General features: G+C 41.7%; 1 protein-coding gene across 1 annotated transcript; it reads right to left on the reverse strand.

Moving 5' to 3' along the window:
• Positions 1-868: 868 nt before the first annotated feature.
• LOC144601895 (tumor suppressor candidate 2-like) lies at positions 869-15,875 on the reverse strand. Its single transcript, XM_078414425.1, has 3 exons — positions 15,518-15,875; positions 5,659-5,779; positions 869-4,740 (listed from the first exon to the last, which is right to left on the reverse strand). Exons 1-3 carry the CDS (start codon positions 15,664-15,666, stop codon positions 4,675-4,677), a joined length of 336 nt encoding a protein of 111 aa, XP_078270551.1. The 5' UTR covers positions 15,667-15,875; the 3' UTR covers positions 869-4,674.
• Positions 15,876-15,886: the final 11 nt, after the last annotated feature.

The raw sequence follows: 15,886 nt of genomic DNA on the forward strand, positions 1-15,886 counted from the left end.
TGTCCACATTTTCAAGGAAGAATGTAGTCTACAAGTAACTAGTCTAGAGAGAGGTGACGTGACAGGGAACTCAAATTTAGCTAATTATTGATTCTACGGGGGAAAGCAAATGTTATTAATGGTGACTACAAAATATTAGATTGTTCCGCAAAAAAAATATTTACCTATGAAGTAAATTTCCTATTGTTACCTGACCTGGCCTAGATATGTAAAAAAATAAGGAACTGCATGTGCTAGTTTGCAAAAAAAAAGAGCAAAGTGCAGAAGTACTCAAAGATACAGGCAGCATCCCTGGAGAATGTAGAATGATGACTTTGCGGGTCGGGGCCCTCCTTAAGCATATATACGAATCAAAAAGCAATAAAAATGCAATTCAAAATTGGTTTCAAGAAAGGAATCAAAGTGTCAATGTTGAGGGCTGTTTTTCTGATTGGAGGTTGGAGACCAGTGTGCCACAGGGGTCTGTGCTGGGGCCACTGTTGCTTATTATCTAAATTAACAATTTGGATGACAATGTTAGTAAATTTGCAGATGACCCCAACATTGGTGTAGTGGACTGTGAGGAAGGATATCCAAGTTTACAACAGGATCTAGATCAGTTGGGAGTGCAGGTCAAGGAATGGCAAATAACTGACCAGTCGAAAACCAGGGCAGTGCCCGCACAGTAACCTGTAGACTTGGAGTGTATCGTGGAGCAGCTAGATCAAAGAATAAAGGTGCATGGTTCCTTGAAAATGAGATCAGGTGGACAAGGTGATGAGGAAGGCCTTTGGCCCACCTGTCTTCATTCAGAAGGGTATGGAATACAAAAGTTAAGACATCATACCACTGCACAAGTCACTGTGAAACCACACTTTTTTTTTCCTAGTCATAGAAACTTTATTCCTCTCACATAGTTACATAAAGGAGGTGACACAGGTGGACAGGACAATGAAGAAAGCATCCGGCACACTTGTCTTCATCGGTCAGGGTGTTGAGTACAGAAGATAGGACAGCATGTTATAGCTGTACAAGGTGCTAGTAAGGCAACTTTTTTTTATAAGTGTGTTTATTTACAGGTACAAAATGACATTGAAAATGTCATTTCTAAGGAGACATCTATCTAAAATAAGGAAAATACATACGTATTAAACCAAAACACTGTTACTTTCATCTAAGAAGCACTCAAGCCCCTGTGGCACTCAGCAGTCCCAAATGTAACCAGGTGAGACACACTTGGAGCACTGTGTGCAGTTCCAGTCACCTAGCTGTAGCAAGGAAAAAATGCAGAAGATTCACAAGGATATCACCTGTACTTGCAGACGTGATTTAGGGAGGTTGGGACTTTTTTTTTGCCTGGTGCATGGAGACTGAGGGGTAACCTTATTGAAGGATATGAAATCATGTGGGGGCATGAATAAAGTGAATGCTCAGTTTATTTATCTCAGTAGATGATTCTAAAATTAGAGGACATAGTCTTAAGGTGAGAGGGGAGAGATTTAAGAGGAACCTCAGGGGCAACTTCTTCCACTCAAACTATAGTCCCTAACTCGATGAACTGCCAGAGGCAGTTAAATGACTACTAACCCAGAAAGCAAAATAGACAGGTTGAGGCAAAGGGTATGGTTCCACATTCAAACTGCAATTTGTAACTTTGGATTACTAATTCCTTGTCTTGGTCAGGGGTATGGTTGTTTGTACAGGGCCAGGAGTTTTGTTCTATTTCTTATCTATCAATGAAAGCAGAATTCTTGCTTTTAATAGTATTGCGAAAATGTTTTGCAGCAAAACATCCCATACACTCTCTCAACCTAGGACAAAGACAGAAGTATGGGATTGCTGTCAACTACAAGATTCCCCATCAAAGCACACACAATCCTGATGAAATTCTCTCCCAGCATTAAATCAAAATGCTCAAATTGTACTTACTAGCATGATGTGGTTCAACTTCAACATCTGGTATGTAACAGACAGTGGCAGCTCACCTGTCACAAAGTAAATCGAGTTTAAATTTAAAGCTACTTATTCATGTTAAATGATTTAATTCTTTTTTTTTTGCTGTGATAATATCTGCAATTAAAATGCCAATTTGTTTTCATTGTCTGAAAAATATATAGGATTTAAGTATTTTCCAATGCCAAGAGTTCCAGTTCTATTCAGTGCCAGATTTTGTAGGTATCAGATCAAAATTTATATCCATGGTCAAATACAGCTTCCCATCTGATGGTGAGAGAGATCATAATGGTTTACAATTGGCAATTGTAATTTGCAGCATACTTATCTATATTAAATTAGCTGATTTTAGCTCAGAAAGATTAAAGCAAATGCAGAGGAAGGAAATAAACAGGAGTACCTTTTCCAGATCACTCTTTGATGGATATCTCATTTGCCTTTATGGCATACTCCATTTAGCCCATCAAGTCCATGCTGGCTCTCAGGAGAATCACATTCCCACTTATTCCCTGTAACCTGTCATCTCACGTGCCTTCAAAGGCCCCCTTCCCCATCATTGTTTCACCTGCTAACCACCTATACTGCAGTAGCCAATTAACTTGCCAGCTTGTTTCTGGGGATGGAGGAGGAAATTGAGCATCAGCAAGCCCGTTCAAGCATGTGCAAGCAAAATAAACAGTGTGAGAGATCAGGACTGCTGGAGCTGTGAGGCAGGAGCACTATTTGTTGGGCCACTGTAGGAAATGAATAATTCAAAATTGATGAAGTGAGCTAGGCAGCCAAGTTATTTTCTCAGTCTTTTTCCGCTTCCTCTAAATTTCCAGTCTCAGCTTGCACACACCTAGATACATTACATGCATGTACAGTGCCCTCCATGTTTGTGACATTGACCCATCATTTATTTATTTGCCTCTGTACTCCACAATTTGAGATTAGTAACAGAATAAAATCACGTGGTTAAAGTGCACATTGTCAGATTTTACCATTTTTATACATTTTGGTTTGACCATGTAGAAATTACAGCAGTGTTTATACATTGTCGTCCCGTCCCCCCCGTCCCCCAGTGAATGAACTGCCGGCCAATGAGTTTTGAGACATTTGTTTGAATGAGCAGATAGGATGTGTCTATACACTTCAGAATTCATTATGCTACTACCATCAGCAGTTATATCATCAATGAAGATGAGAGAGCGCCAGTACATTCAGCAGCCATACAAGCCCAGGCCATAACACCCCCACCACTGTTTTCACAGATGAGGTGGTATGCTTTGGATCTTGAGCAGTTCCTTCTCTCCTCCATACTTTGCTCTTGCCATCACTCTGAAAAAAAGTTAATCTTCATCTCATCTGTCCACAAGACCTTTTTCCAGAACTGTGGTTGCTCTTTTAAATACTTCTTGGCAAACTGTAACCTGGCTATCCTATTTTTGCAGCTAACCAGTGGTTTGCATCTTGCAGTGTAGCCTCTGTATTTCTGTTCATGAAATCTTCTGCGGACAGTGGTCATTGACAGATCCACACCTGACTCCTGAAGAGTGTTTCTGATCTGTCAGACAGGTGTTTAGGGATTTTTCTTTATTATAGAGAATTCTTCTGTCATCAGCTGTGGAGGTCTTCCTTGGCCTGCCATTCCCATTGCGATCCGTAAGCTCCCCAGTGCTCTCTTTCTTCTCAATGATGTTCCAAACAGTTGGTTTTGGTAAGCCTAAGGTTTAGCTGATGTCTGTCTCTAACAGTTTTATTCTTGGTTCTCAGTCTCATAATGGCCTCTTTGACTTTCATTGGCACAACTTTGGTCCTCGTGGTGATAAACAGCAATAAAAGTTTCCAACGGTGATGGAAATACTGGAGGAAAGACTGGGTACTGAGAGCTCTGTTATACCTGCATTAAGGAGGCATTTAAACACACCTGAGCAATTAAAAACACCTGTGAAGCCATGTGTCCAAACATTATGGTGCCCTGAAATGGGGGGACTATGTATAAACACAGCTGTAATTTTTACATGGTGAAACCAAAATGTCTAAAAATACCTTTGAATAAAATCTAACAATGTGCACTTTAACAACATGTCATTTTTTCTATTACAAATCTCAAATTGTAGAGTTAGAGGCAAATAAATGGTCTTTGGCCCCAAACATAATGGAGGGCACTGAACATGGAAATACATGTACATTAGGAATATATATTTCAAGTTTTCAACTAATTTTCTTTTCACATGGCATTTAAGAACAAATTCAGAGACTCACTGGAATTTTTTATTATATAGTATGAGAAAGTTAACAAACAAAATAGTCATTCATAAATAACAAAACCTTGCAACTATATCAATTTTCATAGATATGCCATTATATTTACTGCTGAACATTGTCCAGGTGTATATACACAGCTCAAATGTATAAACACCCCTGATGACTGCTTTAAATTAAAGCTACTATTTACATTGGTTTTTAACATATGTCACAGTAATCTAACACAATTACTTGAAATAGCAGGTGTTCCCATGTACATCCGTACTGTGTGTTCTTATAAATGGATTCAATTTAACAGATCACTCTACAGACAATCATACAGAGGGAACGTTTGAGTGTTTGGCTCCTAGCATTAAAAACTACACAGAAATTAAACAGATGCCACACACTCATCAGGCCAGTCTCCATCACCAAAATAAAGGACCATCAAGGGTTCAGCAACTGGCAAACTCCTACAGTCCAGTTTTACTGTGACAGAAACTTCCATTCCGGTCACACCTCACATAAAACCACTGGGAAATCCACATGGATTCGCGGATAGTCCAGCTTAACCATCCCCTGTCAAAACAAAGAAATAAGATCAGCCATTGTGGGGAGTGAAGATCAAAATATCCAGTGTTCATTGATTATTCAACACATGGCTATATACTACCAGTTTGACATATGTTTCAATGCACTATGATGGTTGTTAAATGAATAATTATCCTTTTCACTGTAACCGTATGCACATTTAGTATTAAGCAACCAAATGGTTTGTCATTTGAAGAGCTTTTTAGAGGATTAAGTTGCCGCACATTTCATTGCTGGAAAGACAAGCTCAACTGTACCACTGGATGGTTTCAGCATTTCACATGATGCAAGGTCTAATTTCTAGCCACCATTTTGTAGCAAGGGGAGGAAGTTACTGACAGATTTGAGTGCCACGAAACCTCAGTGGCATTGAAACTGATCAAAATAAAAGATCTTTGATTACCATATATACATTCATAAAACATCATATACCCATGAATGAGTCTTCATCCAGAGAAGGCACCGCCCATTTCACAGAGTTTGTTCTTGGCCAATTGCAAAAACCCCAACTATCACAGGAGGCTGAAAATGGCTAACATAGCAATTTTACGCCTCAGAAAATGTGTTATTCCACATAAATGCAAAATGCTGTATTGCTCAGCAGTCTGCAACACATTGGATTCTTAATTAGCTTAAAAGGAAAATGTAAACACCTACATAACTGGTCCTCGTATTTGAAAAGTTTCCAGGAACAAACATAATTCAGATAGACACTCCAATGCCACAGTCCAGTAAGTGCAGAATGCCATGTATGCAACGCTCACTCTGCTTAACTAGAAAATAGCAGTCAGCATATTGTCAAATTATGGAGCTTGAGGTAGTCTTTAGGCATCCATTCCTTCTTATGAATGAGGTTAAGTCAGTCCATTAGCCTAAGAAAATAAAATTACTTCAAAATATTCTCACCTGAGGTATTAAATTTTTGTGAATTCTTTTCAGTTTTGCTTTTTTCCTTCCATTTTTTGTGACAAAGGTTTCTTCATAGAATTCATGTGCCAAATCGCCATCTTCATCATAGTACATTGAGCTACAAGGACAAAATAATTTTTTTAAGTTGAGAATATTTATACTTCCACTCGTGACCAAAACTGCAGCTTTGTGTAATTATATGAATGATAAGTGGCTGTTACAGCTGAAAATTCTAAACCTCTCCAGTTCTATAACAAATGATCTTTCTGGTGAAAAAATACATTGATTGAATTGTTGGGATTGGCTGCAAAAAAGGATTTTGCATCCAAACATAAAATAAGTTATTTTTCAGTAATGTGAAGCATCCTGATATGTACAGATAAGAAAAGTACCCATCCAGATTGATATATGTTAAGAGATATTGATCATGCTTCAAGATTTGATGGCACTCCTAAAGACGGACAGTTCTTGGAGTGAATTTCCAAGCAAAAGTTCAAATTTCCTGGGAATATTACCAACTTTCCCGGTAACCTTTCAGTTATGCCAGCTCAATTATAAAAGAAAATGGTGCCAAGTTTGCTAAATTCTGAATTATATGTCATCTGCTCATTAACACATGTTGGATTAATGACTGAATTTTTGTCCCAAGGAAAGTTTCATTAATGTTAGCAAATGTGCATTTTAAAATATTTCCAGTTTAATATTTTCCATACTTTGCTGAATGATTCTAAATGTTAAAATCTGAACTATAGAGCTTGTTCATTACCATTACAAAAACAGCCCACAGTAGACTGTCTGGCAAAGAAATTGCTCAACGTAACTCAATGCATATCAATCAGCATACCCAAGTTTAATCTCAAGATCTGTCTTTAACTTTGTTATCTGGCGACTCTTATGTACTGCCTGGGTGAGGTCTGCTGTACGATTTTACCGGGTATGTATGCAAAACAGCATTTCACTGTACCTAGGAATATGGGACAATAAAGTTTTATCAAATCGTTGATTTTTATTGTGGCCATATAATTGGCCTCAAAATATATACAGTTTGAATAAGGAGGTAGAAAGAGGAATAAGATAAATCAGCCAGATCTAAGCTCCCAACTGCTATCCACTTCCCTATACTAAGTGCCTATATTGGATACCAGATGAGAACAGGATCAGGCTTGCCTGTTATACCCTCCGCAGTTAAACAGCCTGGAACACTCACTGTCTAGGCTCACACATGAAGAATGGCCACTTTGATGATGGCTGCCAGCACTCATGGAACCGTGCCCATCAAGAGTCAGCGCCTTCAGGAGGGAAGAAAACTGGAGAAAAAATTATGCAAAAAAACATCTTAAATAAAAATATTCAAAATATATTGTAACAAACAGATGCAAAAAAACCCAATAGGTTCCCAATAATTTCAGCGACATTGGGTCACGTTGAGAACTGGCTCCTGCACTTGAAACAATGTTATTTGTTATCTATATTCCATCCCTACTCAAGAGTGAAGTAAAAAATAAGAATTTCAAATGAAAGGACTTATTCTGAAATCTGACCAAAACAAATTAACATACGAGTTTACTTCATGACTTGGCAAATGAAAGGAATTTAAAATGTTGGATGATGTGTTTTGTAGTAACTGTAAAGTCTTAGTATCTCTCTGAACCTGTCACTAATGGGTGATGTTTTAAATAACAAATACAGGTTAGCTAAGGCAACAAATCAGTAAAATGTTGAAAACATCAGAATGGCAAGACAGATGCGAGAAAATTTACTATGCCGTACTAAATCTCCATATGTTTTGTAATGGTCCAGCATAGTTTTACCAAGGAGCAAAGCATGGGATAAAATGAACTGTCAGACCTCAAATGCTATGCTTTCTGCCTTTGTAAATGGTCCAGTATTTGCGTTTAAGAAAAGAGATCTTAAACTTAACCTTGAGCATTCAGGTCTACAATCTCAATTTGTATTTGTCAATTAAGCATCTGTTAGCCCAGTTCTATATATAGAAGTATTAAAATAGATGAATGAATAAAAATAAATTAAACCAGTCGACAATATTATAATGGACCACTAATACACAGCATAAATAAGTTCAAAAGACCACCATTTCTTTTGAGCTTTACCATTTTTGAAAATGTGTTCCAGTGGTTGAGAAGAGCAAAAAAAGTGGTCGGGGGAATAGTCGTGGCAGGATTGACCTGAACCTCAACTGGACAGGGCAATAAATAGCGAGCAGGCGTGACGCTGATATTCTGACTCGGTTGACACTCCAAGACACAGGGGAGCATGTAAAACATTTTGCCATTTGTCTGGATGAGCGAAGTTCCCTCAAGAATCTCAACACCATTCAAAATAAAGCAGGCTGCTTGATTGGTACCTTGTTCCCACTGCCCTAAACATTTTTGCACATGAATAATTATACATTTACATTGCTCAGCTATCAACTATGATCATTATTTACTGTTGATTGATTAACAGCAGTAAAAAATGATTAAAGCAGCAACAAACTACCACACGATTCAGTGTCACTCAGAAAAGAGAATCTACTACTCCTTATACTTGATCACACCTGAAATTAGAAATGGGTAAGCAAACCATGTTGTGAAGTACTCACTTGTATGGTAACCCACTTCATCTCAATGCAATTGGCATTGTTTGTTACATGTGCAACAAATAAGGAAAATGCTGGAAATAACTTGCAGCTTGTTTCAAGCCATCAAAAATAAATGAGACCATGGCCTTAACTGAAGAATGAAAATGTTTCAATTTTCTAGAAATCAATACATTTCACTTAGCGATATGCCTTGTTACACACACCCATGTTTGTCCTTACAAATAGGCAGAATTAGGGAAAAATGAGCAAAGGCCAGTTAATATGGATATTACGTGGAATTGATCAAAAAAAAGCAGGCTGGAAATCATACTCTGGCAAAAACCGCCCGCAAAACCGTTGCACTTTTAAGACTTTGGGACACTTCAAACAATGTCCGTCCATCCTTCCACAGATGCTACCTGATCCATTGAGTTCCTCCAACACTTTGTTTTATACCATTAGAAACAATTTTCTACATTTGGAAGTCCACCTGGAACTAAAATTGACTCAAATATAATTGCTATAACTCTAATTTGTTTGTGAACATCGGCAGCAGGCTGATTAAAAGCACAGCCATTCTGCCCTTGAATAACAATGAGCAGATTTCCATTAAGTAATGTACACTGCAACAGCAAATTGATTACAAAAATCAACTTCTGTTGTAAACCTCCAGAGAGCTTAATATCAAAGCATTAGCTCACTGGAACCCTACTCCACAAAGCTGAATCATTATGGAGTTTTTCATCCTCCAGCACAAACACTACAGGCACTTAACCCTGTATTATTTTAAAAACAGGACATGGCTCGACTGCACACTGCTGTGCTGATAAACTGGCTTGGAACTTTGCATTTCCTCTTAGCTGCACCAGTAACCTGATGCAAATTCCTGCCTTCTTTGAGCACTTATCAATAACCTACTTTAGAGAACCTGTGTAAGAGGTTTAGGTATGTTTGGACTAAGAGAGTGGTGTGGCGACTTAGCAATGAGAAGTGCAATAAAATAAGCGCAGACCTTTGCTAATAGATCACTCAGATCCTACTGTGTCTCATCACCTGTTGGAAAGGTTTTGAGTTGCTTTCTCCCCCTCTGTTTGGCTGCACAGCTCTCCGCAGCACAGACATTTTCCTATGGTAACATGCTCAACAATAGTTAGCATTAGTCCACTCATCACACAGCTCACTCAGGCCCATCCAACATCAGCCCTTGTAAGCAGTCTCTCCACACCAGTGAGGGGGAAAAAATCTTTACACTCTACCTTGGGATACGCGACAATAAACTAAACTAAAAAAAACACCTAGTTAGGGTGGTACATGACAGGATTTGAACCAAATTCGCAGCACTGAGGTTTTGGCCAAGGTTCTCAGCATAGCACGAAACTAGAGTATCAATCGGATCAGTGCGAAAAGAAAATAGCATATTTGGGAACCTTGCATTGAATGACAAATGTTTCCCCAATGAGATGATATTCTCATCTTTCTAGATTTATATGAGTCTTCCCTCAAAAAGCTTGCCCTGCATGTAGTTTGTCCTGCATTTAAAGGAAGCATTTTCAGATTCTGTCCAAAGAACCATACACCTCTCAACTAGGATAGATGCACCATACAAAACCAGCACAGAAAACCCGCATCATATATTTAAAAAGCCATAAAGTGGTTTGATGGTCAAGACTCCATCAGAAACTCACATTAGAAGTTAGTGGTAACTGTTGCAAGAGGCAGCTCTGATGCAGTAATCATTGTAGGGTTGGAGAATGATGCCAGTGTACATTTGGAACAGGAGTGTTCAGCGTAACCAACAAAAAGCTATGCATAAATGGGGTCTGTGCAAGTGCCCCTGGCTACAGCCTTAACTTGAAGATAGTTAGCGGAGTCAAAGGATAAGTTGTTGAGGATGAGAACAAGTTCCACTAAGTAGAAGAAGCACAGTGTTAACTGAGAGGAATTGCTTGTGTTTTGTTCAAGAAAGAACTAGAGGACCATAAGGTCATCCTGATGGGGAATGGAGGTATAATGAGAATGGATGTCCATAGAGGGAGGACAGGGGAGCTCAGAGGAGGTACTGTGGAAGGGGGGGGTTCTCAGGTGAGTACCACAGAGGGAAGAGGTGGGAGATGGGGGAATAAGGTCAGTGACAGTTAACATTAGAAGGGCAGGTGGACCCCTTGGTGTCAATGCTAATTGCCCTAGCCTAGATGTGGCCAAGGAGCAGTAGGACCCAATAGATTCAACAGTCCTGGCCCATGGGCAGCTGGGGAAGCTGTAGGAACTAACAGCTTCAATACCCCTAGCCTGGAAGTCAGCGACTCCAGCCAGTGAGTCCATATTTTAATACTGCCATCTTCGGCTCTCCTGCATAATGTCAACGTGCTTTTATTTATTCTCTGCAAATTCTTTATCATTCATTCTACATTTAACTTATATTTAAAAAAGAAGCACAAGAACCCTTTAGAAACATACTGAAAAAGGGCTTCCAGTCATCACAAAAATGTCCTGCATCCTACTACTGAGCCAAATATAAAATTATCATCCTCACCTTGGATTCCATGGACTTAGTTTTTTTGAATAGCCTACTTTATTGACTTCATCTCCTCGTGAAGACAACTGTAAAGTATTCATTAAGAGCCTTATTAATATTTCCCACTTCCACAGAGATAAACACAGCAATAATTTGGTCACTAATAGGCTATTCTTCCTTCAGTTACCCTCTTGTTGTTTACGTAGTTGAATAATATCTTTCCATTTTTGATTGACCGATATTCTTTCATGGCCTAATTTCACTTCTACACTTCGAACACCTTTCAGACTTTTGACTCTTTTATTATTTATTTCATTAACAACCCTTTATGTAATTTTACCTCTATGGTATGACATGAAGAATGCTCTATTTTGAATATCCCACCACTTTTCTTAGTGAAAATGTTTCATCTGAATCACCACCTTGAATCTAAAGTGAATTATATCACATTGAAGAGGGTTAGCAAAGACTACAGCAGGATTTTGATCAGCTGGGCAAGTCAGCTGAGGAATGGCTAATGGAGTTTAATGCAGATAAGTGAGAGGCATTGCATTTAGCGACGATAAACTGAAGCAGGACCTTCGTAGTGCTGGTGGACCCCCGGGGAGTATTGTAGAGCAGAGGGATCTAGGAGTATAGGTACACTGCTCCCAGAAAGTGCTGTCACAAGTAGATACGGTGGTAAAGGCTTTTGGGACATTGGCCACCATCAGTGAGGATTTAGAATAAAGAAGGCACAAGGAACTGCGGGTGCTGGTTCACCAAAAGAAAATGCTGGAGAACCTATATGTCCGGTAGCATTGCTGAAGGACATAGATAGGTGACGTTTCCAGTCAGGGCCCTTCTTCTACATTTGTTGTAGAGGGAGAAAGCTAAAGAAATGGGAGAAGGATAAAGCCTGGCAAGGGATAGGTGGATATAAGTGAGGAGGGTTTGATTGGCAGATGGATGGACAAAGGTTGGAGATGGAAAGAAAACAAAAGAATGCAAAAAGGAGAAAAAAGTGGTAAAATAGATGGATGTAGGTGAAAGTGGGTTTGGTGTATAGGATGGAATGGTGGGAGAAATGGGGGGGGGGGGGGGGGGGAGAAAGAAGAGGGTGTTTTACCTAAAATTGGAGAATTCATTGTTCATACAGTGTTGTTAGTGGAATATGAAGTGTCGTTCCTCCACTTTACGTGTGGCCTCGCTCTGGCAATGGAGGCGGCCCAGGACAGAAAGTTCAGTATGGAAAAGACAGTCACAAAATGCTGGAGTAACTCAACAGGTTAGGCAGCATCTCTGAAGAAAATGGATTATTGATGTTTCAGGTCGGAAGTCTTCTTCAGACTTGCCTATCTTTGGTATAAACCAGCATTTGCAGTTCCTTTTTATTACCAGGGGTCAGTTTGGCAATCCGTAGTGAGTTACAATGGTAAGCAACCAGGTGAAAGGTGGCCTAGGTGAACTGAGTATTTAGCAAAAGAGTCCCCTCAGCCACACTTGATCTCACCAATGTAAAGGAGGCCAAATAGGAAACGTCAAAAGCAGTAGATTAGAGAAGGTGCACGTGGGCCTCTGTCTCATTTGGAAGGGCTTCTGGGGTCTCTGGGTGGACGTGAGAGGATGTATAGGAATAGGTGTTACATATTCTGCAGTTGCAGGGGAAAGTACCTGGGGAGGGGGCAATTTGGGATGAGTGAACCCAAAAGTTGTAGAAGAAATGGTCTCTATGGAAAGCATGAAGACAGAGGTGGAAAGTTGTGACTGGTGGTGGAATCATTGAAGGTTGCAGAAATGTCAGGGAACAATGTGTTGGATGTAGAAGCTGGTGGGGATGAAAGACCAGGGGAACTCTATCCTTGTTCCACCTCGGGGGAAGGGGAGCAAGAGCAGAACAACGCACCACATAGGTGGGACCACTGAGGGATCTTCAACATTAATGGGGGAAAACCACATTTACTAAAGAATATCTCAGATGTCTTAGAATGGAAAACCTAGCTTTGGGAGCAAATGCAGCAGAGGTGAAATTGAAAGTACGGGATGACCTCCTTACAAGAGACAGGGTGGGAGGAGGTGTGGCCCAGATAACTGCGAGACAGTGGATTTATAGTGGACGTTAGTTGATAGTCTGTCTTCAATGGAGACAGAGATTGAGGAAGTGCACGGATGTATCAGAAATCGTCCAAGTGAATTTGACGCCAGGGTGGAAATTTGTGATAATGTTGATTAAATCACAAGTTCTCCATCGGTGCATGAGGCTACCCTGACGCAGTCATCAATATAGCGAAGAAAGAGTTAGTGACGGTGCCTGTATACATTTGGAATATATTTCAAGTGGCCATATCCTATCCATTTTGTTAAATCACTTCCAATTAAATTGTCTTTCCTTATAACTCTGGTAAACCTGAATTATGACCACTACCACAAAAACTGGGGTCTCTGGGTGGACATGAGAGGATGTATAGGAATAGGTGTTACAATAGGTGTATAGGAACAGGTGTCAGTTTGACAAAAGAGTCGTTTTATTTGTATTTAAAAAAACTACTCTTTTGTCAAACTGACACAATACTACAATTTTTAAACTTTCAAATCATGACTTCATGGGTTGAGATGCTTCTGCACATCAGTGTTCACTCAGCAATGGTACTGTCATCATTCAGTTACAAGGCTGTGGAATCAAGCTCCAATGCACTGATGAACTTTCAGCTGACAACTCCGCAAAGAACTTCGGCAGTAACGCATTGTCAAATACCATCAAAACAAGAAATGTAATTATTAATCTATTCATAGATGCCAAACCCCACTCAAATTAAAGGTTGTAATAAAAATGCCACTCTAGCAAAGATTTTTAAATAAACAAAACTATTCTGTGAATCAGTTGTACTAAGAGGCACAATTTTTTTTTAAAATTGTGAACTTTGATGCTTGATGAGTACCGCAGTAACAGCTAGTCAGGTCATATCTTCTATGTTTTATATCGATGATTTTGACAACTTTCCCCAAAATGTTATTGCCTAGAACTAAACAGACTTGCTTTCCCTCCCAACTAACTACAGGTTATTTGGGCCTCTCATGGGAAGGTAGAATTTTTACAGCTAAGATCCAAAATACTGTACAAACTTTTAGTTAGAAAAGTGCCTTTTCAAGCCCAGACCTAGCACACCTTTGACAAATCTTTTTATTTGGAAATGCAGAGATTTGTGCTGCAGCAAATAGGAATCTTCATGAGAAAATGTATTTACACTGAGTAACAACGACAGCAATCTAAAGCTGATGACTGTTGATCTCATAACAGCGAAACACCGAGACTTATTTTCCCTCCTAATTAACTGCAGAATTTTTGGGTCCCCAATGGGAATTAATCAGAGCGGCAACTATACGAAAGGTAAACAGGCGAGTAAGGTCAAGAGTAAACATCTCGTCCAAGTGCTGCTCCAAAAGGGATCTCCTACAAGAATGTGAAAGCTAATTGGAGCACCATCAAAATGAGAGCACTATCAGCATCTAATAGCATTGAGATCTAATACCATTCTGGGCAGATCTGGGCAGCAGACAACTGGATGTTTCCTAATCTTGCCACTGTAAAACATTCTTTATTCCTGCTCCTTCCCTGCCTCATCTAACCTGCCCCCACAAACACCCCCCCGTCACCCAGAGACCCCCACCCATAAACCCATTTCACCCCCTATCCTTCCCACAACTCCCATTCCATATAACAACCTCGCTCCTCCCAAGAGCCCCACACCATACACTCCCCCAACCCAGGGCCCCCATGCCCATACATCCTAAGGCCCAATGCACATACACCCCTTTCGCCCTTACCAAAGGCCCCGCACCTATACCCCCCATACCCAGGCCACCACCCTTATATCCCCACCCTTCCCCCAGGCTCTGCCCCATACACCTCCCTTTACCCAGGGTCCCCAACCCATTCACCACCTTAACCAGGCCCCCCCACCACACCTCCCCTTCACCCAGGGCCACCCATCCAGATCCCCCCACCTACCTTACCAAGGTCCCCACCCTCACAGAAACACCACCCCCTCTCAACCAGGGCCCCCTGCCCATACAAACACCCCCAATCCAGGAACCCCACCCATTCAAGCAATTCCACAACCCCTTTCTATTCACCCCTCCCCATCCCGCAGCTTCAACACATACAAACACACTTCCATCCCACCACTCCCCACCCTAATGATCCCCATTCGTACACACACACACACACACCCCACCTCTACAGGCCCATACAAACACTCCCACCTCAATAATTTTCACGTACATTCACACCCGACCCCCTAGCCATTCAAACCCCAGCACCTGCCCATTTAAACACTCCTCACCCTTCTCCAGGGTCTCCTGCCCACACAAACAATCCCCGCCCAATACATTCAAACAGTCGCCCCTGTCAGTGCCCCCACTCCCCTCCTCACAACCTCACCCCTCCTACTCATTCCGGGTCCCCTCGCCCATGCAAATCCGCCTACCCCACGGCACCTACCTACCCCAACAACACAACTCCCCAGAGCACCTCCACTCCCTTTACCCAATAACCTCTCCCAGGCACCTGCATCCCATCCCCTCTCTCCTCCGATGTTAAACAACCCTGGCTTTCATTCTCCCTCACACATAACATTTCTGCCACCTCTCGGCTCACCTCCTGCCCGCAGACCCGGTCATCTCCCTATCCCCTCCCTGCCCCTCTCTCCTTCCACATGTCCTCCAAGCCACCAACCTTCCCCGGGACGTCTCTCCCTGGCCTAGCCTAGCGGGCATGTTACCTCCTGCGGCTGAAGATGAACGGGGTGGCGCTCTGGCGTGCGGCACGGTAGCGGGCTAGGTTCTGCTGCCGCTCCCCGTTGGCGGCGTCCGCGGGCGCACCCGATCCGAAGGGCCAGAAGCCGCGGCCTTTGGAACTGCTGCCGCCCATGTCAGCGGGAGACCATCCCCGAGCGGCCAGGCCGGGCTCGCCTCGGGGACAGGCGGGCGGGCGCCGCAGGGGGGGCAGCGGGTGGCCGTGGCCGCTGGGGCGGGCTGGCGGGCGGGCGGCGGGGTTGAAGCAGAGTCACCGGTCACCGCTCTCCTCACTCGGCAGTTGCGACCGGTCGCGGGGCCCGACGGGTAAAACAACTTCCGCTCCGTGGGCGGGA

This window comes from Rhinoraja longicauda, chromosome 17 (genome assembly GCF_053455715.1).
Source record: "Rhinoraja longicauda isolate Sanriku21f chromosome 17, sRhiLon1.1, whole genome shotgun sequence".
NCBI classification, from domain to species: Eukaryota; Metazoa; Chordata; class Chondrichthyes; order Rajiformes; family Arhynchobatidae; genus Rhinoraja; species Rhinoraja longicauda.